Genomic DNA, 27331 nt, shown 5'->3' with positions numbered 1-27331 from the left:
GTCCCATTTATTTTTTTATCAAAAACATTAGCATACAATTGGCTTTTAAAAGAGAACTGTCTTGACTTTCAAAACTCTTCATGTGGACGTGTTAACATGCCAGCAAACCCATTTCCCATGTTTTAAAGCCTTGCAGCCGGAGAATAGGAATCAAACCAACAGCCCGTCCACTGTCAGCTATGAGTTTGGCTGCCTAATGCTGGAGGAGCCGCCGATAAGCCTGCATCGAGGGGCATGCTGGGAATCCTTTCTACGCCCAAGATGGCGGCAGGATTGAAAAGTTGACGGTGTTTTTGCTCTGGTTTTCAAGCACTGTATTTCTGGATATGTTGGTTTTCTGACCTCCGTTAGGGACTGCACTGGTTGTTGAAGGGAAGTACTCTCGGGAAAGGAGGATGAGACAACGGGAGAAGATGACAGATGCCTGTTAAGTAGCGCCCTGCTTGCGACCAGGGGGGTCCTGTTTCTGAGTGTTTTTGTGCATTGGGGGAAAAGTGCCGCTGCTGGATGGTAAATGTTGTTGTGGCAGCAGTGATGTCATTAGGGTCTCCAAGAACTCTTCCACTACGGCAATAATGAATACAATGATCTGCAGATAGAAATGGAGGAAGATGGAAAGAAAGCAAAAAAGGTAACTTTGTTCTAAACAGTACACAAGTTCACAAGACTTTTGATATGCAATTTGAACGCAGCCGGTAATGCACTGATATCGCTTTTCTGTCTTAGAAAAAATGCTAATATTCTTCCTGCAGGGTCTGCGTTTAGTGCGCCAGAGGTTTGTATGTGTGCGTTATTTTGAAATATTGGTCACATCGACCACTATTTGAGGAATTCTTCAGTGTTTACTTCACACTCCAGCAGTTTCAACTGGGCTGTGACAGTAACTAGAATCTCCAGGTTCCCACCCGGTTGTTTGACTCTCTAATTAGGAGGATATTCTCTGCAAAGTAACTGGATGTTTTTATTTTGTCTCATTTTATCTTTGGCGAACGTTATTGTAAACTTGCATTGAACGTCTTCTCTATTTCCTTTGCGTGCCTGCGGATCGTTGGGCCGGTGTAACTGCTGTTGGTGAACCGTGTTACTCCTCCAAGTGGATTTTGGTCGATGAACCTTACCGTTGTGCTCCAAAGAAACAGCCCAAGGTGGTCGCGTAGCTCGCTGTTGCAAAATGACCTCTGTTCATATAAATACATGTCACTAAAGTTTCGACAGTAAATGTTTCGTAGTTAAGTATCGATAAGCCTGGGCCGTAAGTAATCACTTCTGTATTTTTGTTTCAGGATTTTAGCGAATATAATTGAATCAAGCATAGCATCAGTTCCGTTAAGCGCTTATCCAATTCAGGCACATCGGCTCCATTTTTTAAAGACCAGTTAAGTTACCTCCGTGTTTTTGGATAGCTTGAGGAAACCTATATGAACATGCAAGCTCCACACAGATAGCACCCCAGGAACTCTACCCAGGGCTCCAGCTGTGTCACCTTTATTTATTTATCTAGGTAGTTTGTGCTTAGTCAGTTATTAATTTCAGTAAGAAATTAAATGATTTAGCCCTTGTAAACCTAGTTTAATGCTCACAATTTGTAGAGTTCTTAATACCAATGCTTTGTAAATTCAGGCGATATTAAAACCTTAGGCTTTTATCTGCTGGGATGCAATGTTTCTCTGTAGCATTTGATCCTTCCAAGGATGCATGTGTGTCTTGAAGGGTTTTAACTTGTTTGAGTTCAAAGCTTGCAAAGTTAAGTTGAAAAATGTTACAGATTTGATGGATCTTATGACTGTAAGGTGACCTTTAGGAAGGATTCAGACTTGCAAGGATATGTTTCCTCGTGGACAATATCTCTGGTATCTCAGAGCAGTCGCTAGTACTGAAATTTCCTGTTTAAAACTGACTTTTGTGTTTGAACCGGCCTAAAAGCCAGTTACTGTAAGCTACCAGTATGGTTTGGGACTGTGGGATGAAGCCCGCGTGAACATGGGGGAAACTATGTGACTACTTATGGAAGTAATAATAAGTTATATGCCTTTTCTTTCAGGGATTGTATGTACCTCTCCTATTGCCCCCTCGCATAGCAATATGTCTGTTAAGATTGTCCATTGACTAATTAGTTCCAGTTTGAAGATCCATTTATTTTTATGAGACATTGTAACTTAATGTGTAATAGAATAATAGGCAGAGTCCTAAACAAAGGTCTATAATTTCAGGCATACGATGAGCAAATGAGACAGCAGTACAATGGAATAAGATAGAATTGGAGAAAATAGATGGCAGCAGTTAGGCAAGATATTTTGCCTGAAATGTAGAATAAATTCATCCCACGAATGAATTAAAGGGAGCAGAGCAGTGGTTCTAATGGTTTAATAAACCTATTAGGAAAATATAAGAGGAAAGAAAGCATTTTGTACTACAATTTAGAAGGAACAGAATCTGGTTAAAGAAATTGACTCGTTTAAGATTTGTGCTCTATTCTCTATGCTTGATTCCGTCCAGTTCAAGTTAATATTGTACTTCCTTTAGCCAATTATTTTCCTTAGACATTATGGCTAAACAGTGGATACTTCTAGCCACGCCAGTCTTGTTTTAGCCTGTTTTCAAATGTGTTCTATAATTTTGTATTGTTTTCAACTTTTTATCTTTATATACATGTTTGGCTTTTAGTCACCTTGTGTAGCTGCTAACTTGCTTTGTTACTCACCAAAGAGGGTTATGTGTAGTCGCCCACGTAACCCCAAAAATAGTCTGCCTAAATGCTAAAAATACTACATATAGAAGTAGAAAAACACAATGACATTGAACATTTTTTCTGAAGTAAGTGACAATGGGTGTCACCCATTCATATTGCAAGGAATAAAAGTTATGAGTAGATATGAATGTTTATTAGCCTTATGTTTTTTACTACATATAATTCTGCATAACTTAATATACTGTATGAAATTAAAGTTTGTTGAAAGTCCATTTGTGACTGTTAACCTAGACTTTATTAACATATAAAGGAGAAATTAGAATCTGTGAGATGGTTCTGTCTCCTTTATATTATTACCAGAGATTGTGCTTTAAAGGCACAAATATGTGTGAGAAATCCCTTTAAACCAAACTGAAGAAATATGTAGTCCTCTATGAATATGTTCAGACCATTCAAAGTCTGTTAAGCCTGATGTTTCAATTTTCAGAACTTGCTGTGTCACACTCAGATCATGTATATTTCTCCTTTAGGAAGGTGTTTTTCTTTCACACAGTGCAGCTCTGTGCTTTTGTTGGGGATTGTACTTAATCTTTTGCTGATTATTAGTATTGAATTATTGGTTATGATTATTACCATTAGAAGAAAATGTAATAAGCTTTGCATTCAGTCAGAACACTAGCCAGAATTAAAATACCTGCTCTAACTTCCGATGTCCTGGCAATGTATGTTTGATATACCTCTATTGTATAACAAGAAAAGAAACTATGCTCAATGTGTATTTGATCACATTTTCTGCCTGGAGAGGTTTATAGTCATATAATCTTCACTATATTTTGTATTTTGCAATGCTATTTTGTAATTGCAACTAATAGGAGATGAGCATGAAGCAATAATCTTGACTGAAGTCTGATAGTTTGTTTTTTCTTGCACAGTTTAAACAATGCTAAATGTATGGGCTGAAAATATTTTGAGTGGCAGCTTATACACGTTTTTGGGATCAGTGTCTTTGAAGCACAGCATTTTGAAACCATGACTCCCACACCATCCTGTACTGTACAAAGTCCTTATTTGAGACAGTCAAAGATTTATTTCTGGATGAATGTCAAAGTCCTGTTTGTGTGAGGCAGAGCAGGCTTAGAAACATTAATGTCGGACTGGGATGGACATCCTTAGAGAAGCTCTTATATAGAAAGGGAGAGATAGCAAAAGTAAGATTGTGTGAAGCACCCATGATTAAAAAGTCATTTGCTACAGGATTTTTCAGACAAAGGCCTGGTTACAGCTGTTAAGAAAATGTTCCCTCTGCTGAAAACACTTTGTGGTTTTTGGAAAATTCTGTGTCTGTTGTTGTGAGTGTTTATTCCTAGAGGTTCTAAAGTATGAAAAAATCATTAAACTATCATTTAAACTATGTGAAAAACATTATTTTGTAGTGTTCCGTTTTTCAAACTCAAGTTTAATCACAGCTTTCTCTATTAGTAATATATTTCTCCACATCAAAGTTTTATTTGGCTCAATAAACACATTTAATTTGCTCTGTGAATTTGTATTCACGTTGACTTAGATTGAATATAAATTGTTTCAGCTGGTTTACTTCCAGAGTCAAAGTAGGCAGAATGTGCAAGTCAGTATAGAAGTTCTATTTTAATAAAGGGAACATTCAGATAGGTTTTAGAAGTTTAAACACCCCCCCCAAATTCCTAAAAAATGTAATCCATATGAATCGGGAAAGATATCTTGTGATGTTGTGAACTACAATTGTGTAACTGTATTTTAAAATGATTTATTAATTCCATCAGATTTTTTGATTAATCAGGGAATTTCCCTTTAAAGAATTCACTTCCTTTGTAAATTGTTGGAACAGCATGCTAAACATCCTTTTGGCAATCAAGATCCTGTGAAATCACAGTAATGCTCACAAATTCCATCTTATTCTGTGGAGCTAGTTTTAATATGATATGTGCTCTGTATTATAGTCGGTTTGCTCTCAAATTGTGCTAGTGACTGTTCTCACTAGGGAAAAATCTGCATTCCCAGACATCTTGTTGCATTCCCAGACAAAAGGTTGCATGCAATTCCATATGGAAATTCCTTTATGTTTTGGTGTTAAGCAGTATGGCGATAACTCCTCTAAAAAGTGGGGGAAGGGAAAATAGCCACAAAGGGAACACTTACTGTATATTGTTTTGTAAGAGATAGGACACAGGAATGATAATTATACTGTCTTTAGAAAGCTGTTTGAGAACTCAAGATAAAGCCTTTCATTTTGTAGTTTGTCTCCAAAATGTAAAATTTAATTCCAGACCACCATGTGACTGAACAGATCCAAGAGCTGTAGCTTTATGTAATGTGAAATTCATTGTATTATAATACTAGGAATTCAATTTCATTTTTCAAATGCCTCCCTATAGTATGTTTATTGACTGGAGGGACTCAAACAGTAACCTTGGAACACATATTACATTTACTGTTTTTTTAACCTGCTTATTCTCATCATTTCTAAATGCTCATATACACCCAGACCAACAGACCAACATTCCCAGACCAACATGTGTTGATGCATTAATTGTATGTTGTCTTGGTTGCAACGCCAAATACAGAATATCCTGTGTGAGAGCTTCTTTTCAACAAAATATTTGTAGCATTTTCAAGTACAGTTTGTTGGAAGATAGATGTCAAGTATTAACAAGGGTGTAAGAAGAGGGGCAGACTTAACAATGACTCATTTTGGAGTGGTTTTGATGATTTAAAATTATATATAAGTTACTATCCTTTGAATGCTTTACAGATAGCCAGGTAGATCTGTAGAATGAATGCAAGATATGACCTCTTTATATTTTATATAGCTGGGAGCCTTAAAATAGAACATTTTCACTTATTAATTACTGAAATTGGCTAATTAGTCTTCAGGCTTTTTCCAAATAAATACACCAAATGTTAACTTTTGCAATATTCTATAAGGATCCTAAGAGCTCTTTTAATACCAATTGTGCAGTTATTCATAGGAATATATCAAAAGGAATAATTCTTCTAGTAATAACAAAAATAATTACTAGCCTACTAATTTAATTTAATTTTCTTTTCACTTGATGAAATAACTAGGAAAAAGGTAATTAGTTACATGGATATATAAGGTTTTTTGTGCTTTGTGAAGTAAGAGAAAACACAAGTTTCTGGTATGCAGGTGAGCTCATAATTTAGCTGACTTTCTATATGCTGCTCTGCTACAGTGCTTTACTATCTGATTTAGTTACCCATAAAAAGACTTAAGGATGAAGATTTTGAAAATAATAATCTTCAATGTTCATAATCTTCAAATCTGAAACCGTTTCTGGGACAAGAGTTAACAAACTGCCATTTGATGGACCTATTGATGAGGATTCAAAGGACTTCAAAAACAAGATTGATTATTCTCTCCTTGTTTTAATAGGTACAAATATGTTGAACACACCAGTTTTGTACACGCTTAGGAACTACTGTTTCAGCTAAGAATTCCCATGAAATACATTAAAATAAAACTTTGCGTGGACCATGTTAATTAAATGGATCGCCACATGGGGCTATATCTTCATTGTTTTGAAAATTAGTTTTTGCAAAAATCTGAGTCTGTCTGTTTCATCACAGAGTCCTGCCATGCACTGGGAGCTTAGGATGTTATGTTGATCGGTAAACATCCTACAGGTGTCAGTCTGTAATACAGCAGACATGATTAAGCAGTATATATCTGGAACGTACATTGCTGCTGTTCGTGATCCAACCTTGCATGCTGCTTAGATATATAACGAAAAACTATATCCTCCAGATCATTCCAGTAGACAACAGAAAGATGAATGCTAAGTACCACTTGAATGTATACTATATTCTGTCTGTACCATCCACTACCACCAGTGGGGGGCAGTATCAGCAAGCGGAATGAATAACTTGAATTATGCTGATTGTATAAACCACAGTTCTGAAATGTAAGTCAGAATTCCTATTTAGTATTCATTGAAAATGTCAACATATTTGGATATTATTGGCAAACAATAAGAGGCTGTTGCATGCACAGTGCTCATCTTCTTTAGAGGGGAAAAATATATTTCAAGAGTAATAATGGGTAATAAAGACTTCCCATTACTTCCTCCCATTAACATTTATACACCACCCCCACCTGAGGCTATTTATAAACATACAATGATTCATTTAATGGTGAGTTACTATAAAAGCTCAGGATATTAATTTGTGATAGCAAGAGACTTTCACATTTTGTGTTCTTATTTTATAAGTAAGTAATACTGGATTTAACTCAAAGCTCAAAGCTAGTGATTTTTAGGAACTGTGGTCTAAGTCTAGGCTTTGCTTTAGGAGGCTAGGAGCATCCTGAGGAGATCAGGTTTTCTGTTACTCTAATGAAAGGTGTTTCACTGATAATGACAGCTACGGGGCAGGATACTACAATTCATTATTGTTTACTCTATGCTGGGGGGGGGGTTCCATTCTACTTTCCATCACCAGTTTAGTAGAAAGCCTCTGAGTAACTGACAAACTTCAAATGATAAAATGCCTGGATTTACATTTATAGGTATGTTCTGTTCAGATATGAGTGAGCAGGTATTTCATGTAATTGCGGTTACAAATGATATATGCCTTTTCCTTCCTGGAAAAGAAGATACACATAAAGGGTAAAGAAAACAAGAGTGGTTTTCTGTCAGCGCGTGACAAGAAAAGGTTTTTTAGATTGTAAGCCCAAAAACGTGACATCTGATAAATGTAAAAAAACAAAATTACTAAAATGAAGACTTGCAACAACTAAAGAGGATTTGTTTACAGTACAGATGCAAGTAAGTGCTTCAGAACAGATTTTAACACTAACACTAAAGATAAACACCAAATCTGTCCCAGAAAAATAAATGGAAAAGTGGTACGCTTTCTTTTTGCTTTTTGTTTATTTTCCACTCTTTTTAGATTATTTTTGATCCCTGCTAACCTCCCACGGGTGCTCCCGCTCCCTCCACTGGGGCCTTGACGTTTTACCAGTGCCCGCTGCGGCGCCTCCCCCACCACACTGTCACATCAGGAAGGGAGGCAATACATGAATGCATGTCTTAATGTGAGACTGAAGTACAAAAGTTTCTTAAGGTGAGGGATGATTGCCTCCCGTTAATCATGTGAAGGTGATGGATTAAGACAATACATGATCTGCACTGCTGTATACAGCACATAAGGCACGTTACAAGACATAATAATAATAATAATAATAATAATAATAATAATAATAATTGCTTACAGTTATATAGCGCTTTTCTGGACTCCACTCAAAGCTCTTTACAGGTAATGGGGACTCCCCTCCACCACCTCCACCTGGATGATGCGACGGCAGCCATAGTGCGCCAGAATGCTCACCACACATCAGCCATAAGTGGGGAGGAGAGCAGAGTGATGAAGCCAATTCATAGAGGGGGATAATTAGGAGGCCATGATTGGTAAGGGCCAATGGGAAATTTGGCCAGGACGCCAGGGTTACACCCCTACTCTTTTCAAGAAACACCCTGGGATTTTTAATGACCACAGAGAGTCAGGACCTCAGTTTTACGTCTCATCCGAAGGACGGCACCTGTTTACATTATGGTATGTAAATTATGGCATTAGGTATGGCATTAGGACCCACACAAACCGCAGGGTGAGCGCCCCCTGCTGGCCCCACTAACACCTCTTCCAGCAGCAACCTTAGTTTTTCCCAGGAGGTCTCCCATCCAGGTGCTGACCAGGCTCACACCTGGTTAGCTTCAGTGGGTTGCCAGTTGTGAGTTGCAGGGTGATATGGCTGCTGACATCTCGCAAGATGTCTCGTTAGGTAGTAGTTCAGGTGGGTAGCTGCGTCAGCATGCGTAGCCTCCAAAGGAACAAGTAAACGTTGTGTTCTCTTTCTTCTTTTTTTCAGCATGGAATAAACCTATTACTTGTCTCGTTAGGTAGCATTGGTGCCAGAGCATGGCTAGGATCACCTAGTCACTACTTGCAGGAAGCAAGGAATACCCTTGTGTGTGTCATTTTTTTATAGTGATTAATTGCCGATATTTGCAGAACATAAAAAGAAGGATGTTGCCTCCAACTGCAGGAAGATGGTACAATCTCCTTCTGGCAAGTACACAGGTGTTTCATTTAATAGACTTGACAGTTTTTACTTAGTAACTTCATCAACATGGGTGATCGGCAGGATTCCTTTCATACAGCCCTAGATGCCACATTTTCTTGGCTCATCCCACAGCTGTTCAAAAGGCTGAAATCTGTAGTATATGGCATCCCTAATATTTGCATAGGTCCTGCTGTAATGCTATCACATAAAGCTAAGATCTGAAAACATGAGCAGTATAGTGCTGTCTAGTCAGGTTGCCATCACTTCAAGTGAAGTTCTGAAGCGACTAAGCATGGACCGTCACGCTCGGACCTCCAGATTCCCAGATTGATCTGTCACACACAAGGATTCTCACATAATGTCTGCTCCATGCATCCATCGGAGCAGTCTTCATCAAATCTTAGAAAGCTTAGAAAGCCCTAACCCCTTCTGCAAGTATTTTCTCCTGGTAAGCACTGCTATGTTTGCTGCTTTCTGGATTTTCAGCAGACTTAGGAGACAATGGGTTATATTACCTGATCAGTTACTGTATGTTCAATTAGGGCTTAGTGGTTATATAGCAAGGTTACCGGAAAGGATGACATTTCGGCTTAATTCAACATTCAGTATAAAATCCATAATCCAAAATATATTTATTTTCTAAAAAACATTTTTTCTTTGTGAAAAGCATATTTCTGTGGCTTATAGTATGTGCGTGATTTGTGAACGCTGTCTAATACATTTGATAACTTTTTAGACCTGCAAACAAACATTGCCTGTAATAACAGACGGTAAAGTAAAGGTCATATACTGGAGGTGAAGCTTGGTCGAAGACAGGCATGCAGTAAATAGGCAATTTTATAGTTGCCACTACATAAAGAGACAGGATAAACCACAGGCAAAGCTAAATTGGAGCAGTAGAGCAAACCAGGTTTTACATGTTTGAATAACTTGGGTCTTAGCTTAATTTTGATGTAAGTTGGGTGATTGTAAGAATTCTAAAATGTTCCCAAATATTTTATTAAGAGCTGTTTTATGAAACAAAGTATAGCCAAAATCTTATACATGGAAGTCAGATGTTTTCGAATAAGCCTTCAGTTTACAAGATTATGTACACACAGTGAGGCCTTTTGGATTGTTACCAGAACGGATTTAAAAAATAAAACTGCACCACCATGGGCTTATCTTCTTTTAGTTGCTCATTGTGACATCTTTTTTGGAATTTTACAGGGAATTTAGTAAATTATAAAGAGCATTCTTGTTAGGTAGTTTTTAAAGAAACTTGTCTTCTATTAAAATCCTTTTTTTCCAGCTTTTTCCTACAATCTCTACACTTTACTTCTTACACTTCACTCAGATTTCTGTGGTGATGGTTCAGTTTAATTATCTCTCAAAGAGGAAAATCTTTGTCTTTTAAGAAAGCTAGTAAAGTCATGCCTGGAAAACATGTGGCGCTGTCACTTGGTATTCCATCGTTTCTGCCTTGTTAATACTCTGAGCTTCTGACCCCCTCATTCCTGTTTGTGACCATAAAAAGCCTTGGCAGCTTCTCCATAACTACACATGGAGGGTGTGATCTGTAGGCTACTTCACAGCTCCTATTGAAGTTATTTTAATATTGATTTGGTTTAGGACTTAACATATCCTGTACTTTGAATTGCATTTAAAATATATTGCACCAAACCACTGGAACTGTTTTAATGATAAAAGTTCCTTGCTCCAATATTAAAGCTATCACTTCTCAATTACTTTTCCTTTCTGCTACCTTGCTTGTAAATATAAATCTGAATTTCTGCCTGACTTATTCTGTTGAGGACATCTCTCATTGTTTTTGGGTGTTTATGGTTTTGTAGTCTAGTGTGCTTTCATTACCCTACACATTTTTGAGAAAAATATATTTTTGTATTTTTTCGCTAACCTGCATTGTAATGACATCACTTCTGATAAGAGCTTATCTAATTCAGTGTCACTGTGGCTCTGGAAGCACAGGGCACACATAGACACAGACATGCACACACTCATACCAGGGCCTATTCTTACAGAAGCCAGTAAACCTCCCTGCATGTCTTTGGACTGTGGCAGGAAACCGGATCACCCAGAGGAAACCCATGTGAATATGGGTCCCAGTGCTAACCTTGCGCCACAGTGATGTGGATCTGTAGAGCCGTTTGGGATGCTACTGTGCTGTATAAAATAATCAAGTTGTCTGAGTGCAAGTACAGATTTAATCCTGAAAAACTATTATTGTATCTTGTATATGGAAAGAACTTCCACAATAAAATGGTTGCCTTTATGGCTGTGTTAAAAATTTCTGGACCCCAGCATATGACTGTCCTTACTATGGATTAGTGGTAAAATCACCAACTATGGTGTACTGTATAAATGTAATTCATTTTTTGGCATACTGTATGTATACTGTATGGTCCTGTGATTAAAAATAATATACAGCATATATATATATATGCATGTTAATAGGTTATATTTAGACATTTATCAGCAGTTCTCTTAATATTATGTATGACTTAATTTGGAAATAATATTATACTTTCGGATTGTGTCAAGATTTAAGATTTAAAATATTAATTCCATTTAATTTGTTTAATCTTTTTATCATTTTTATCTCAGAGGAGACCTTTTCTTGCTCTTAAATGTTTTTCCAGCTTAATCAAAACTGAAGAATGCAGGGCGGGGCAAACAAATGTTGAGCAGGATGCAACACCCTTCTATTTTAGCCTTCATGACTTTCAGTGCAGATTCTTTGTTAGTTTCATATGGTGAACTTCTTTCCATTGGGGAAAATGAGCAAGAGTATTGCCACAGTAGCAATCTGTCTCATCGCTCTGTTTAATTGTATTCTGTTTATAGTCTCCCTCCCAATACTATGAGTGATGAGCTTATACCTACAGTACATTCTGTATTAAGATTGTTATGTAGGTGTTTTCTAATTCCAGCTTTTCTGCAATTTGTTGACCTGATGTAATGGCAAGTACAATTTTATCGTACCAGTATATGCAAAATATTCAGGAATGTTTTACTACACTAATGATTTATAGAGTTAATTTTTTTCTAATGCGGAGACCTCGGTTTCAGTTTTCTCCGGGTATTTTAATGTGGCCTCCAAATACTTGCTCCTTGTTGTCAGTGTTTACAGGAAACATTACTGTTACCAGGTGTGACAGATATGTTTCAACTCAAAGGAAACAGTTCTAACTTCTGTTCTACCGTTTTGAGACTGAAATGTTACAAGTATGACTTGGTGCTGCTATCTGTGTATTTGAATGGTTTGAAGAGTTTTCTGTTCAACTTGAGTGAGTTCTATATCTCAGTAAGGTGTGATTTTCTTTCCAGATGTAGTCTGGAATATAGACGGTCTGTTGCTATATTTGAATCTAGTTTAGAAAAAAATTTTTTTTAACATTTGCTACAGTATGTGTGGGACTCAGGATTGATTTCTGTACCTGAAATGCATGCTAATATTGTTGCATCTCAGCCTTCAAATGTTACATTTGAAAACTAGTTGTTCAGTGTGTTTCTTCCTACTGTTAATAACAGGATTCAGGGGTGAATTTAAGACCATGGAACAACTACATGTTGTAGCATTTTTTGTCCAGGACAGGATCCTGAGCAGTAAATCCTAGTGTGTACAGGATTTAATCCTGAACAATAAAATGAAATAAATTCAAACCAGCAGCAGCTGATCATTAATATTGTACATTTCATTATTAAAAGAACAGTATGAATGTATTACTCTGTTCAACAGAGGGGTGGTGGTGGGGTTAGACTTATTAACTGGTTCAAGCATTTTATTGTGAGGAAAAAATAACACTGTAGGATTACTGTTAGACCCTTCTCAATAAGGTTCCAAATAGAAGTACAATCTGGCAAACGTAAAAGCTCTTCCTAAGCCTGTATATAAACAGTCACTCATATCTTTTATTTGATCAATAAACTGTGATTGATTGATTGATCTTCCTCTACAAAGGCGCAAGGTGCTGCCCTGCTGCCTTCATAGAACACAGGTCATTTTTGTACCAGGATGAAGACTAAGCTAAGGAAATTAGATTTAGTAGGAGCTAGACAATAAGTAGTTTGTTAGTCTCATTCTAAAAAGCAACAGAATCCTCAAGAAAAGCAGATTGAACGAAACGGTGTACCAGCATTTCTAGTATCAGACTTGTGGACAGAAATGTCCATTTCAAGTGGGAATTTTGAAATGTCCACTACACGAAAATTAACTAATGCATAGCTGTGACTACAGTTGACATTCAGAATAGAACTGAAAGAATATGAAGTAGCTGAGAAATTGGCAGTAGATGAACAGTCAAGAAAATCCAGATGTACTATACACTGTAATCGATTTGAATTAAAACCATTTAAAATTGATTGAGTTTGGACATGTCAGTATTAATAGTGTAGAAACATTGTATTAGGTTTATTGCTATGGTAAACTTGAACTAGTAACAGAAGTCAAGGTAAATTCATATTAAAAACTGTATATATTCAAAAGATGTAACATTTAGCACAAGAACCAGATATATACAGTGGTGTGAAAAAGTGTTTGCCCCCTTCCTGATTTCTTATTTTTTTGCATGTTTGTCACACTGAAATGTGTCAGATCATCAAACAAATTGAACAAATTAAAATATTAGACAAAGACAACACAAGTGAACACAAAATGCAGTTTTTAAATGAAGGTTTTTATTATTAAGGGAAAAAACAATCCAAACCTATTTGGCCCTGTGTGAAAAAGTGATTGCCCCCCCCCCCCCCCCCCCCTTAAAACATAAATCAACTGTGGTTTATCACATCTTCGGAAAGCTGAGTTCAATTTCTCTAGCCACACCCAGGCCTGATTACTGCCACACACACCTGTTCTCAATCAAGAAATTACTTAAATATTACCTGCCTGACAAAGTGAAGTAGACCAAAAGATCCTCAAAAGCTAGACATCATGCTGCGATCCAAAGAAATTCAGGAACAAATGAGAAACAGAGTAATTGAGATTTATCAGTCTGGAAAAGGTTGTAAAGCCATTTCTAAAGCTTTGGGACTCCAGCGAACCACAGTGAGAGCCATTATCCACAAATGGCGAAAACATGGAACAGTGGTGAACCTTCCCAGGAGTGGCCGGCCGACCAAAATTACCCCAAGAGTGCAGCGACGACTCATCCAAGAGGTCACAAAAAAAAAACACAACATCCAAAGAACTGCAGGCTTCACTTGCCTCAGTTAAGGTCAGTGTTCATGACTCCACCATAAGAAAGAGACTGGGCAAAAATGGCCTGCATGGCAGAGTTCCAAGACGAACACCACTGCTGAGCAAAAAGAACATAAAGGCTCGTCTCAGTTTTGCCAGAAAACATCTTGGCGATCCCCAAGACTTTTGGGGAAAATACTCTGTGGACTGACGAGACAAAAGTTGAACGTTTTGGAAGCTGTGTGTCCCATTACATCTGGCATAAAAGTAACACAGCATTTCAGAAAAGGAACATCATACCAACAATAAAATATGGTGGTGGTAGTGTGATGGTCTGGGGTTGTTTTGCTGCTTCAGGACCTGGAAGACTTGCTGTGGTAAATGGAACCATGAATTCTCCTGTCTACCAAAAAATCCTGAAGGAGAATGTCCAGCCATCTGTTCGTAACCTCAAGCTGAAGTGCACTTGGGTTCTGCAGCAGGACAATGATCCAAAACACACCAGCAAGTCCACCTCTGAATGGCTTAAGAAAAACAAAATGAAGACTTTGGAGTGGCCTAGTCAAAGCCCTGACCTGAATCCGATTGAGATGTTGTGGCATGACCTTAAAAAAGCGGTTAAGGCTCGAAAGCCCTCAATGTGGCTGAATTACAACAATTCTGCAAAGATGAGTGGGCCAAAATTTCTCCACAGTGCTGTAAAAGACTCATTGCCAGTTATCACAAACGCTTGATTGCAGTTGTTACTGCTAAGGGTGGCCCAACCAGTTAATAGGTTTAGGGGGCAATCACTTTTTCACACAGGGTCATGTAGGTTTGGATTTGTTTTTCCCTTAATAATAAAAACCTTCATTTAAAAACTGCATTTTGTGTTTACTTGTGTTATCTTTGTCTAATATTTCATTTTGTTTGATGATCTGAAACATTTCAGTGTGACAAACATGCAACAAAATAAGAAATCAGGAAGGGGGCAAACACTTTTTCACACCACTGTATAGATGTATAATGAATGTCTTGCTATACCACAACCCTGACCAGTTTTCCTTAGCATAGTTGTATCCGTGGAGAGTAGCTTCTCTAGCAAAGAAAGTTGCCTTTTTTGCAAAAAATCATTATTTAGGTATAGGTTTCATTTAAAAAAATATACCTTTTGATCAATTATAAACTCTTTTGAGAATTGCAGCCTTATTACTTAATGATTGGGTGTTTAAGAGTTCAAATCTTAGATAATTACTAGAGGAAGTTTATATTTAGAAATGGTACATGCTGAAATTTTCAAAAGATTGCTCAGTCATAATCAATGCCACTGCCCTGTGGTGAATAGTAATGCCAATGTGACCAAATAACACTAATGTTGTAATTAAAGTTATTTTAGATCCATTATGAAACCAGAGCTATCCTGTTTATATGGGCATGTGTGCAAAATTCCCAGAAACAAAAGACTTGAGGTTTTGACAGCTCAGTGACCTTGATACCAAGTAAGACAAAACAAATTACAGCTGAAGTCTGTAACCAATACTCTGAACATTCACAGCAGGTCCAGAGAACATGCCATATCAATAGCTCCCAAACTGGCAGTTTGGATCACGGATATGGTCAGACTGAAAGGCCATCAACACCATCCACAACAGAAGCACAAAGGCAGCAGAAGTAGTTCTTGAGAGCAGGTTTGTTAGCGAACAGCTATCAAAGCAAGAGTGCATTGCAGCAGATAGAGAGGAAAACCAAAAGGGAGTTCAGGGCAAGCAGAAAAAAAGAAACACTTTCAAATAAAAAAACAGGGTTCCAATGCAGCCCAGCAGTTTTGTAATAAACAGACCAGCAGAACTGTCCAGTAGGAGGCCTGCTGCAGACGGCCAAAGTGAAGGTGCGTCACTTTGCCTGCGGCCCAACTAAACAGTGTGGAATAAGACAAATGCAAGAAGTGAAAGAGGGCTCAGGCAGTTCACCCATCTCACAGAGCAGCTTTGATGTGCACGGGAATTTAGACTTACAGCATTTTCAGATGAGAATTAAATTTGAGCAACAATGTTTGATCAGGCAGTCCCAAAGGTTTCCAGCTAGAGAAATTGAAGTGAGCCATGTTATCTCTCACAATGAAATGTATGCTTGTTCATTCAACATAGTAAGACTACAGTATACTATAGAAAAACTGTATTAGTGCTATTTTGTGGTCTCCAGACACTACTTTATTTTTCTGCATGTATATTAAGAAATCCAAAAGCATTTTATACATTATACAAGATACTTAAGGCTCAGATGGTTCCTTGTCGAAATACATTTTACATTGAACAGTACTGGAATAAATATTTTAAATAATGTAAGCTCACAACTTGTCTTAGTACTTGTTAGTTTTCTAAAACAATTTGTGGTTTGTTTTTTATTACGTAACAATTTTCAATTACTTATTATGTTATATAGTATAATAAGACACTAGAGTGTAAAACTGCATCAGCGGACAAGCTGCAGAAGGAACAGGCAGCACTTATTTTTTTACATTTTCTGTCCTTGGATTTCTTGTACATTTCATGAAATTATATTTCAGGGCAGTTTGTATTCAGGATTTGAGACTTTCTAACATGTCAAGGCATTATACTTTCACCCCTGTATGTTTTTAAGACTGCGTACTAGAGTCCAGCAGATTTGCTTGACAGTGCTTTATCATATTTTGTTTAGTTTCATCACAGTTCTTAATCGTCAATAGTTAACAGGATTGTTGCTTTTTTCATATTGGGTCGAAGATGAAGGTGAAAGGTTTACCAAAATCTTTCAGCTTTGGTAAAGAAGCAGATTTATCTGTCGAAGAAATATTTTAGGGGGCAGAATGTTAATGGAGCATTGAGATCATGAATTTGAATACTTTTTGAATTGAGAGTTATGCAACAAATGCAGACAAGTGCAGTGTGTTACATTCTGGTAACAAAAACATAATCTATGAATACAAGGAGAAACACTGAGCTCGAAGAAACTAAGCAAAGATTTAGTTGTTGACACTTTCATCTTCTAGAGCAGGGGTTCATGAACCCCTAGGGGTTTGTGTGATTGTGTTGGAAATGTCTATATTTTTTAAAAAGTAAAATATATTACATTAAAACAATCAAGTGTAACACTTTACCGTGACTTTGTATACAAAAAAACAATGACAGAATTAGCTGATAGAATTAGCCTTACATTTATTGAAAGGTTTGATTTAGTTAAAATCTCAAGAGGGTACTTGAGGCAAATAATTTAGGTTGAAGGGGTTCAGCTGCCAAAAACCCCTGTTCTAGGCAGTCAAGAAGCAATAAAATGAAAAATAGAATGTTAGAGTATATAGTTGTATGATGCACCAGATTCTGGAAATACCACAATCTAATGCAAATGGCACAATCAGCTAGTGGCATTCAATTAGCTACTTTAGAATAAATAAGAATGATTTACATTTGCATAATGCAATGATAATAAAGCCTTTTCTAAGATATTTCTGTAGAAATCTTGATGATTAAATGTGCATTAGCTTATTAAAATATTTCTATTGCCTAATTTTATGTTTTCATGTGCCTTTTGGGTAGTTAGTCCTACAATACTGAAACAGCAAATTTCCCAAATGAAAAACTAAGTGAGGGTGTAGTATTGTGGGACATTATAGGCATGGTTTTATAGTTGTATACAGGTCAGGCAGGTACTACGTCTCATCTGAAGTACGGTACCATTTTTCTACAGTATAGTGTCCTATACTGGCATTAGGACACACACAGACCACAGGGTGAGCGCTCCTTACTGGTCCCACTAACACCCCTTGCAGCAGCAACCTTAGTTTTCCCAGGAGGTCTCCCATCCAGGTACTGACCAGGCTCACACCTGCTTAGCTTTAGTGGGTGGTGAGTTGCAGGGTGATATAGCTGCTGGCTGGTAGGCACTTCCAATTTTGAATAGTAAATCTCACACATTAGGGCGTTGGACCTTTGAGAGATATGTTAGTAATTGACGTAGATAAAAACCCTGCAGGATTTCCTCACAGCTGAATCAGTGGGTCACAGACAAGTACTTGTAGCTTGCCACTTTTCAAAGTGGGAAAAGGCTTGTTACCTCAATGAGCGCAAAATAATAAACAATTCCTCTGTAGCAAAAAGAACACGATGGCTTAGTGCATACAGAAAATAGCAAATGGCAGCACATTTAAAGCACAAAGCTCTTCCTTCAAAACTGTTGAGAGTGTAAATGAAGTGATATTACAGATTTGATTTTAAAGTTTTTTTAAAAAAAGGACTTGGCTAGTTTATTTTGCCATTAAAGAACTAGTCACAAAAACTGCTCCCATTCAGAATATTTATGTTTGTGGTTTTGTACTGCTTTGATTTCATTTGTAAACATGATACTACTGTTTTGATTGTTTCACTCTTTTGCTGGCCTACAGTAGTGTAATTATATCTTGAAAATTTGTAAATGTTTTACTGAATTGTGTGAGAATAGATGAGTGACATTGAAAGCCTTTTTCTAAGCAGAACTTCAAGAATGATTCTGCTTTAACTTATCTGAGGTAAACTGAGATAATTCAGCTCAGTAGTTAACCAGCAGATATTTGAGATGCTAGATGACTAGTGTTGCCTCTGTCAAGTTTTAACTGAGACAATTACATTACATTACACAATTTGTTTCTGAATAGGATACACACCACAATTATGTTAGTAGGCTCAAGTAACATTTTTGTAGTATAGAAAATTAATATTTTAAACGGAAATAGTATAGTGGCCATTAATATGACCACTGATTGTGCAAGAAATTACTGAAGGATTATATGTGTACATATTGCAATTAAATAACTTATATATAGTGGACATGTATATCTTTTTAGAAGAGTTTTATAGGAGTATTTTGATTTCATGACTACTATACAGATTAACTCCAAATAATATATTTGAAATTTCCAGCACCTGGATTCAGCTCCTAACATCCTGCAATGCCTAATATCGAAAACTGATTGCACAGCTTTTATGTTATAAAGCCACATGGTGGTGCTATTGGGCTGCATGGTGCTTGTCTAGTTAAGAGAACTGTGTGTCATTGAGCAGACTTGGAAGCTCTGAGGCTCTGCACTTCAAAGCAGAATTAATGCTTTCATGGAAACAGATGGTCCCTGAAATCCCAGGTAACCGGTATGATTCAGATTGTCAGGAGTTTTGTGACATAAGAGTTTGAGATTCTGTCATTAGACCACAGGCAAATGCACACTTTTATAGTGATTCAAAGCCCAGTGTGCTATAACAGTAGGGCATCTGATGCTCTCCTAGCTCACTTCAACCTCTGCTTTCTTTTTTTGAAATGCCCGATATTTATTTTTAAACTTTTGCCTTCTTGCATTATATTTAATGAATGAGTTTTGGAGGACAGAAGTACCTTTTCTGGAGAAAGCAACTGTAATGCATTATGGTTGGGTAATTATTTGCATGACTAATTTGTGATGTCTGCTTGATGTATACCATTAAGGTGGAGCACGTTTCTGTTATTGTTCCGTTACTGGGTTTTCAGATGTGTTTTGAAGGCGTTTAAATAATAAGTTCCTTTGCAGTAGGATGGCGGGCGGAAGTGAGCCACGTATGTCATTGCAGGAAGTGGCGGTTGCTCTTGTTTCCGGCTTATCTGCCATGGGGCTGATCAACAACTATCAGGTGCTTTCCTAATGTGGAGGGGAAAGAAGCCCTGATTTTCTTCAGTTTGGGGGAATGCTACTTGCCATACAGTGGTATGGTGATAACATGCAGATGTGGTAGATCTGTTGTCTCCTGAACGTGTCCAGCGACATATGAAGTTTCATGGAGAATGAGGTAGGATGTGCTACACCAATACATTTGGTACAGTTGCTGGGGGAAGCAAAAAAGTTATATCTTGGTTATAGTATAAACAGAGTATTCACGTGGAATGGTTATTGATTCTGTTAAGGAAGGTTTACTGTACTTTGTGCATTCTTGGGCACAGGATTTGCTTGTATGTTAAAGACGAAGGAAAAACTTAATTTTTCCTTCCCAGAAATGTCAGATTTATTGCCAGATGGCTTGACTTGAAAATGTTCTGAGCTTGCCGCAGTAACAAAGTATCTAAAGGTAAAAAAGTCTATAAAGTGCTTGTTTGTCTCATCTTTTATATCTCCATAACGGTTTAGTATCCAGCCTTTTGTATTTTTAACATTTGCTTTGTTATTTCACTTTGCATTTGTGAGTTAAATTGTTAATAATTAAACATTTGTGTTCTTCTTTAGGAGAAACTGCATATATGGTTAGTTTTTTGATGGCATCTATTGAAGTTGTTTTTGCTGCACTTTAACCCATAATCTGTAAATGATGGCAGTATAATGAAATATTGGTCCCTTGTGTTAATTAAATAAAATGTTTTAAATGGTCTTTACAGAATCTCGCCAGCCATTGAAAGTGCTGTACAAACCTTTTTTGGTCTAATACTAATTTAATTATAAGAAAACCTTCTTTGTTATTAACCCAACAACAGAAAATTATGTACTAACACAGACCACAGGGTGAGCGCTCCCTTACTGGTCCCACTAACACCCCTTGCAGCAGCAACCTTAATTTTCCCAGGAGGTCTCCCATCCAGGCACTGACCAGGCCCACACCTGCTTAGCTTTAGTGGGTGGTGAGTTGCAGGGTGATATAGCTGCTGGCTGGTAGGCACTTCCAATTTTGAATAGTAAATCTCAGACATTAGGGCGTTGGACCTTTGAGAGATATGTTAGTAATTGACGTAGTTAAAAACCCTGCAGGATTTCCTCGCAGCTGAATCAGTGGGTCACAGACAAGTACTTGTAGCTTGCCACTTTTCAAAGTGGGAAAAGGCTTGTTACCTCAATGAGCGCAAAATAATAAACAATTCCTCTGTAGCAAAAAGAACACGATGGCTTAGTGCATACAGAAAATAGCAAATGGCAGCACATTTAAAGCACAAAGCTCTTCCTTCAAATCTGTTGAGAGTGTAAATGAAGTGATATTACAGACTTGATTTTAAAGTTTTTTTAAAAATAGGACTTGGCTAGTTTATTTTGCCATTAAAGAACTAGTCACAAAAACTGCTCCCATTCAGAATATTTATGTTTGTGGTTTTGTACTGCTTTGATTTCATTTGTAAACATGATACTACTGTTTTGATTGTTTCACTCTTTTGCTGGCCTACAGTAGTGTAATTATATCTTGAAAATTTGTAAATGTTTTACTGAATTGTGTGAGAATAGATGAGTGACATTGAAAGCCTTTTTCTAAGCAGAACTTCAAGAATGATAATATATGGTTAGTTTTTTGATGGCATCTATTGAAGTTCTTTTAAGAAAACCTTCTTTGTTATTAACCCAACAACAGAAAATTATGTACTAAACATTTAATTTTCTTTTTTTTTTAAATTGATTTACATTTGCTGCTCTTGAAATTTTAAACGAGGAAAAAATTTGGAATGGTGCCTTCCTCATAATCAATTTGCAGAGTAATTTTTGAATTTGATATAATGTAAGACCAAATGACTAGACTTGAATTGAAATAAGATGTTTAGAAAAGCAGCAGATTGAAGTTATTTATGTAGCATTGTCTCCTTTTTTTTTTGCAGACTATTACCACACTTGCTTCCTTTGCTTGTTATTCACTGAGCAGTGTTTTTTTTGTGTGTGTAACACTCCTGCTTACTGCTTTCTCCTGCAGCCTGGTATCGTGTCGCCGTTCAAGCGCGTCTTCCTGAAGGGAGAAAAAGGGAGGGACAAGAAGGCCCAGGAGAAAGTGACAGAGCGCAGGGCCCTGCACACCGTCCCGCTGTCCCTCCCAGACCACCGCGTCGACCCTGACATACTGCTCAACGACTACATTGAAAAGGAGGTCAAGGTCTGCATTCTTTTACCATTATGCAGGAGGAAGAGAGTTGTTTGCTGCCTTAGCCTCCTCTTATTTAGTTTAATTTTCTCATTTTATTTTTATCAAACCTTTCTGATTTAAAGTGTTGCATTTAGCTCAGTACGCAACACACAAGTGGATTTTAAAATGTTTAATTGCAGAATGCTCAATTACACAAGAATCTCAAAATGTTTGTTAATCTAGCAGAGTTACCATAAATGTTGCACTAAATTGTCTCCACTAATAGAGGTACTGTACACCTAGATTTTAAAATACCATAGCAGGTTTTTACTTCATGTTTAAATAATCAGTATTTTTGTACGGCTTTATGTAAATAGTGGACTGTCACAGTATATGTACTGGGACCACTGTTCCACCCTAATGTAAATCAAAGATCTAGATTCTGGTACAGTTAGTATACTAGTCAGATTTGCATAAGCTATCAAATGAGGAATTTTAGTTAATACTATAGAAGGAAAAAATCAATTTCAAAACAATTTAGTTAAATCCCAATACTGGGCAGACACTTGGCTGATGGTATTTAACATAGTCAAGTTCAGGGTGTAACATGCAAGTAGTAAACCATAAATATAAAATGAGAAGCACCGAGCTACAAGAGGCTACTTGTAAAAAAGTCTTGGATGTTAAATTGTCACCACTTACACTTACAGGTAAACTGTCGGTCTATGAAGTTAAGTATAGAATTCAAATCAAGAGATGTTAAAATTCCACAGTGCTTTAGTAAGTCCTCATTTACAGTATTGTGCACAATTTTGGTCATAATATCCCAAAAATATTGCTAAGAACATTGTGGAGAATAGTAATCAGATGTATTCCAGGAATATCCTATACTGACAAGCTAAAAGAACTGGACCTTTTTAGTCCTGAATAAAGAAGACTGCTATGGGACTTGGTATACGTATTTCAAATCCTCAAAGGCATAGAAAATGTCATTTCAGTGGAATAATGAGTGAAACACAAACCAGACGGTGCAAGTGGAGACTATGTGAAAGTTGTTTTAAAACCAAGAACAGTCGACACTTCCTTACCCAAAAGATTATCGATGTATGGCTGCCCAGTCATGTGGTTGAAGCCGACTTCAAATTGTTCTCTTTTTTATGTTTTCATGTAGTAGAGGGATATAAGTGTTAAAAGAAAAGAGAAAACATTCAGGGATAATTATATTTTATTGAAGTTTTATTTACAGTTTTTATAGTATTTATAGTATATATAAATACCAGTTTTTTATTTTTTTAAAAATATACACAACAAATTGCATCTCTAAATACTAAATTAGAAAACAAAGCTTTACAGTAAAAAAGTATTTCTAATTACTTAGAAACTTTCAAGTTATCACTCAGAAATAAAGAGGGAGTGCCAGAAACTTTAGACATGTCTAAAACCCTTCCATTCACTCACTATCAGTAAGCAGCTTATCCTGGTGCAGGCTGTGGCAGAGAAAGTGTCTGTTCCCTAGACACGGGTAGCAGGGCAGAACTGAAAATCATGGCAGCTGTCACCCTGAGCAGGACGCAGTGACCATTCGCAAGGCCATGAAGAAGTGAACAATTTTCAGTACCCAATCAAATCTAGGTAGCATGTCTCCTTCAGAAACTGGAATTCTGGGGAACAAAAATTCAGGACAGCTTGCAAACTCTGCAAAAATTCGAAAGCTGGAATCGATTGCACAACCTAGGTGTTGTGAGGTATTAGTGCTAACCTCACTACCCTGTCATAAACCGCAAAACTCTACAACTTCTTTAAAATATGAAACCGAGAGCAAAAACAGGAAATGTTAGCTTTTAAGTTGGATAATATTTGTGCGTTATGGAGGGTGTTAAATTAATGTAAACAAAAATCTTGTACCAGATTAAAATATAAGATAAAGCCGTTAGAGTCATGAATGAAAATTGAGCAAATGTGTCACATGTTTCTATGGCATTATGAGATGGTAGTGTAACATGAAGGCAAAAATTAAAAAGCTAAAAAGTTCATGTATCTTTACTTAAGTAAGTATTGAAGACAATTACAATCGAGCACACAACAAAATAATTTGTGGTTTCCCGAGTCCAGACTGAACTACTATTTAAATTTGACCAAACTTTACAGCAAATTAGCAGCAAGGTAATGCTAATTTCTAGAAACAAACCTTCCACAGTACAGTCTGCTCTCTGATGCTAAAACTAATACAAAACTGAGAAATCTGTCTCTAAACTTCATATTGCACCCAAGGGTTACAAGTTTTATGCAAATATACTGTATTCTTTTTGCTGAATATACTAAAAATACTTTCTATACTGACTCTGAAGCATTTAACAGGACTGGCCCAGATAACAGTTAAGCTTTGACAAATATTTGAATGTTGGAGTAAAGTACTGTATAAAAACATAAGAACAGTTATAAACGAGGTCTTTCAGCCCATCTCTGGCCAATATGATAGTTAGTAGCTAACTGATCCAAAGATCCCATCAAGTTGAGAATTTTATATATTTGGAATAGCTCAACATAGTGAAATCTTTTTATGTAAATCATTTGGTAGTTTAATCAATTTCCAACCTCTAGGTTCCCCATTACTTAACATCTTGGAAGTTTTTCTCGTGACACACAGGGGCATACTGTTCAGCATTGGTAGATTGTGTCTGCCTGTGTGATATGTGATCATGAAGGATATGAATCCTGTCCTTTTTTTCCCCAAGAACACTTCATGATTCAGCAGGATCACCGATTACAGAGATGATTGAGTTATGATACTTTACCCTTTTTTACAGTATTTGGGGCAGCTCACATCAGTACCAGGATACCTGAATCCATCCAGTCGGACTGAAGTATTGCATTTAATTGATAATGCAAGGGTGAGAAACTGGATTAATATCTGTCAACTTTTTCAGGCAAAGATTTGTTACACAAAACTTAAACCATGTTAAAATGAAGAGTAGTTGTATACAGGCAAGTAAAATGAGTTAATACAGGCACATTTGTTTTGTTATTCTACTGTCTTTATCTGTCTCTCTTCTCATTGTTAAACACTTTTTTTATGTTTATCATCTTTCTAACAAGAGAAACCAAAATATCTCTTCCCTTTGTTGATTACTTTAGCAAACTCTTGTACATCATAGTATGTGGAATATTTATGTTCACTATTTTTATATTACATTAGCAGTCTTACTTGCGCTAACCAGATGAATGTGTGAAATATTACTGGTACATTTAGAACAAACTGAAATAAATTAGCAATAGAGCATTAACATTACATGTAAATGCAATTACTGACTTGTTCATAAAATACATTTTTCTTGACTTGTGTGATGTATATTTTACCAGAGTTTCTACAATGTATAACGACCTTTCCGTTGGGATAATTATTTGATTTTGGGCACAACTCTTATTTTTCCCCTGGATAGCTAAGCTTAGTGGCTGCATGGGTTTTCTGTCTGAAAAGGAAGCTGAAACAGTATGTTTTGTTTAGAAAGCTCACCAGCTCCCTGGCCAGCTCACAGCAGAGCAGGACGCTGTGGTCAGCCTGTCTGCATACAATGTTAAACTGGTATGGCGGGATGGGGAGGATATCATACTCAGGGTTCCCATCCACGACATCGCAGCTGTGTCCTATATCAGAGACGACTCCCTGCATCTGGTAGTGCTAAAGACAGGTAATTCTACTAGCTGGTTATTACACCGCTATTCAGAGCATTACCACAAGTTAATATAGTGTTGTGAGAACACTTATCAGAAGATTTTTTACTATACAAGCCCCAGGCAATAACTGTAAGTACTGTAAATATTTTAAAAGTGATAATTGTAGAATTATAAATAAATGGAAAATGTACTGTTTCTCTTTATAATATTTTTTCCAGATTGATTTAATTTTTAATGCAGGTTATAGCCTATATATTATAACCCAAGAATAATATGAGAAAAATACATTAAACTGTGGAATTAAAGGGACTGCAAAAGGTCAATTTGGAAGAAAAAGCAGTATAATATTGAACTTAGATCGTTTTTATTAGAACTTAGACCTATTTATTAGGCTTAGTTTGTTAACTGCATGAAATTGCTGTCATTACTAAAACTATATTTATATCTGTTATAGATATAGTGCTACTTTACATAGCACATGTTCAGATTAGATCATTCAGTGTGTTTGAAATGGTACTGGTTTATCTTGTGCATCAAACTTAATGATTAATAATGGTGGTCAAGCTAATGAAGCCTTAATGCATTGCTCTGTGTTATTTTGTAGTCCATTCCCTGTCTGAAGGCCTATACTCTATTTTGACTAGCTCAGGAACCCGGAAGCTCACCCTGTTCCAGTACATGTCCTGAGGTTTCCAAATCTCAAACGCTGGGATCCTTGTCAGAGAGTGGTGCTGTGCTGGTTGAAGTCTGTTGTCTGCTTGTCCTGGCTGCAGAGAATAAGGTAAATGTCCCCTTGTTCCTGGGACTGGGATATGACCTTGGTGAGTATGCTGATGTCTTATGCACAGTATAGTGATTACAACTGATTTCAATTACATTTATTCTAGGCAGCAGCTGAGGAACTCTGCTTACTTCTCAGCCAAGTCTTCCAGATTGTTTACACAGAATCAACTATAGACTTTTTAGACAGAGCAATATTCGACGGGGCCTCTACGCCTACAAGACATCTCTCTTTGTACAGTGGTGAGTACGTGCTGCTTCTTAACAGTGTTGAATGTGGCCTCTTTCAGCGAAACCACATTTCCATTTAACTATGTCTTGCATCTTGCTGTTCTAGTGCATCTCTGTTACGGCTGCATTTTGGGGTCTAGTGTGGGAAAGAAAGTCTTTGGTTTTTGAACAAATGTATCAGCTCATTTCAGGTTTGGTAATAAGACCTTGAGTTGAACTTCAAACATGGTTTCCATACTACCACAAAGAAAGCAACTTTTCAGACTATGGGTTTACTGTGAATTGATAGACCTTTTTGTAATGCTGAGCAGTGTTCCTTTCATTTTGTTTGTCAAATTACAATGGTTGATGTTTTTTACTTTGAATTTTGTAGATGATTCCTCTAGTAAAGTCGATGTTAAAGAGGCCTTTGAAACAGAAGCAAGTACATTGTAAGTATTTTTATCGCCTTTTCAGAATATCTTTTAGAAATCTCCATTGTAATTGTACCAAATTATACCAATACCTCCAAAGTGAGGTGGGATGGATCAAGACTCCCTGGGATGGATGTAGATTTCCTTTCCATCTCCCTTTTATTAAATTTTGGATTTGTGAGGTGCAGCTAGATACATAAATATGTTTTCTAACATATAAATAGGTTACTTTTTTCCTTTCAGGAGGTGTTTTATCCATTTATAAATTTTCAGGTATCCTTTATATATATGTATGCTTTGTTGTAACTTCAGAAAAAAATGACATTTTAATCCTCCTTGACTAATCTTGTGCAATAAAGTCAAACAAAAAGCAGTAAATTGGCTATTCTATTACAGCTGATTTGTTCTGAGTTCTGAATTTGCTGTAAAGTA

At 36.8% G+C, this 27331-nt stretch overlaps 1 protein-coding gene across 2 annotated transcripts in view; it reads left to right on the top strand.

The window, feature by feature from the left end:
- Window positions 1-262: 262 nt before the first annotated feature.
- ccm2 (CCM2 scaffold protein) overlaps window positions 263-27331 on the top strand; it is a 35214-nt gene continuing 8145 nt past the window's right edge. The window contains exons 1-7 of one of the 2 annotated variants that reach the window (XM_015345771.2): window positions 263-631; window positions 21654-21830; window positions 24608-24691; window positions 25306-25489; window positions 26120-26256; window positions 26363-26498; window positions 26860-26917. In XM_015345771.2, the coding sequence (XP_015201257.1) occupies window positions 602-631; window positions 21654-21830; window positions 24608-24691; window positions 25306-25489; window positions 26120-26256; window positions 26363-26498; window positions 26860-26917 (806 nt within the window). In that variant the 5' untranslated portion in view covers window positions 263-601. Of the gene's footprint in view, window positions 632-19605; window positions 19785-21653; window positions 21831-24607; window positions 24692-25305; window positions 25490-26119; window positions 26257-26362; window positions 26499-26859; window positions 26918-27331 lie in introns of those variants that run through there. The other variant, XM_015345777.2, reaches the window with a different exon arrangement.

This window comes from Lepisosteus oculatus, chromosome 2 (assembly GCF_040954835.1).
Source record: "Lepisosteus oculatus isolate fLepOcu1 chromosome 2, fLepOcu1.hap2, whole genome shotgun sequence".
Taxonomy (NCBI): Eukaryota; Metazoa; Chordata; class Actinopteri; order Semionotiformes; family Lepisosteidae; genus Lepisosteus; species Lepisosteus oculatus.
The sequence above is the reverse complement of the archived record's forward strand: the minus strand, read 5'-3'. Positions and strand labels throughout refer to the sequence as shown.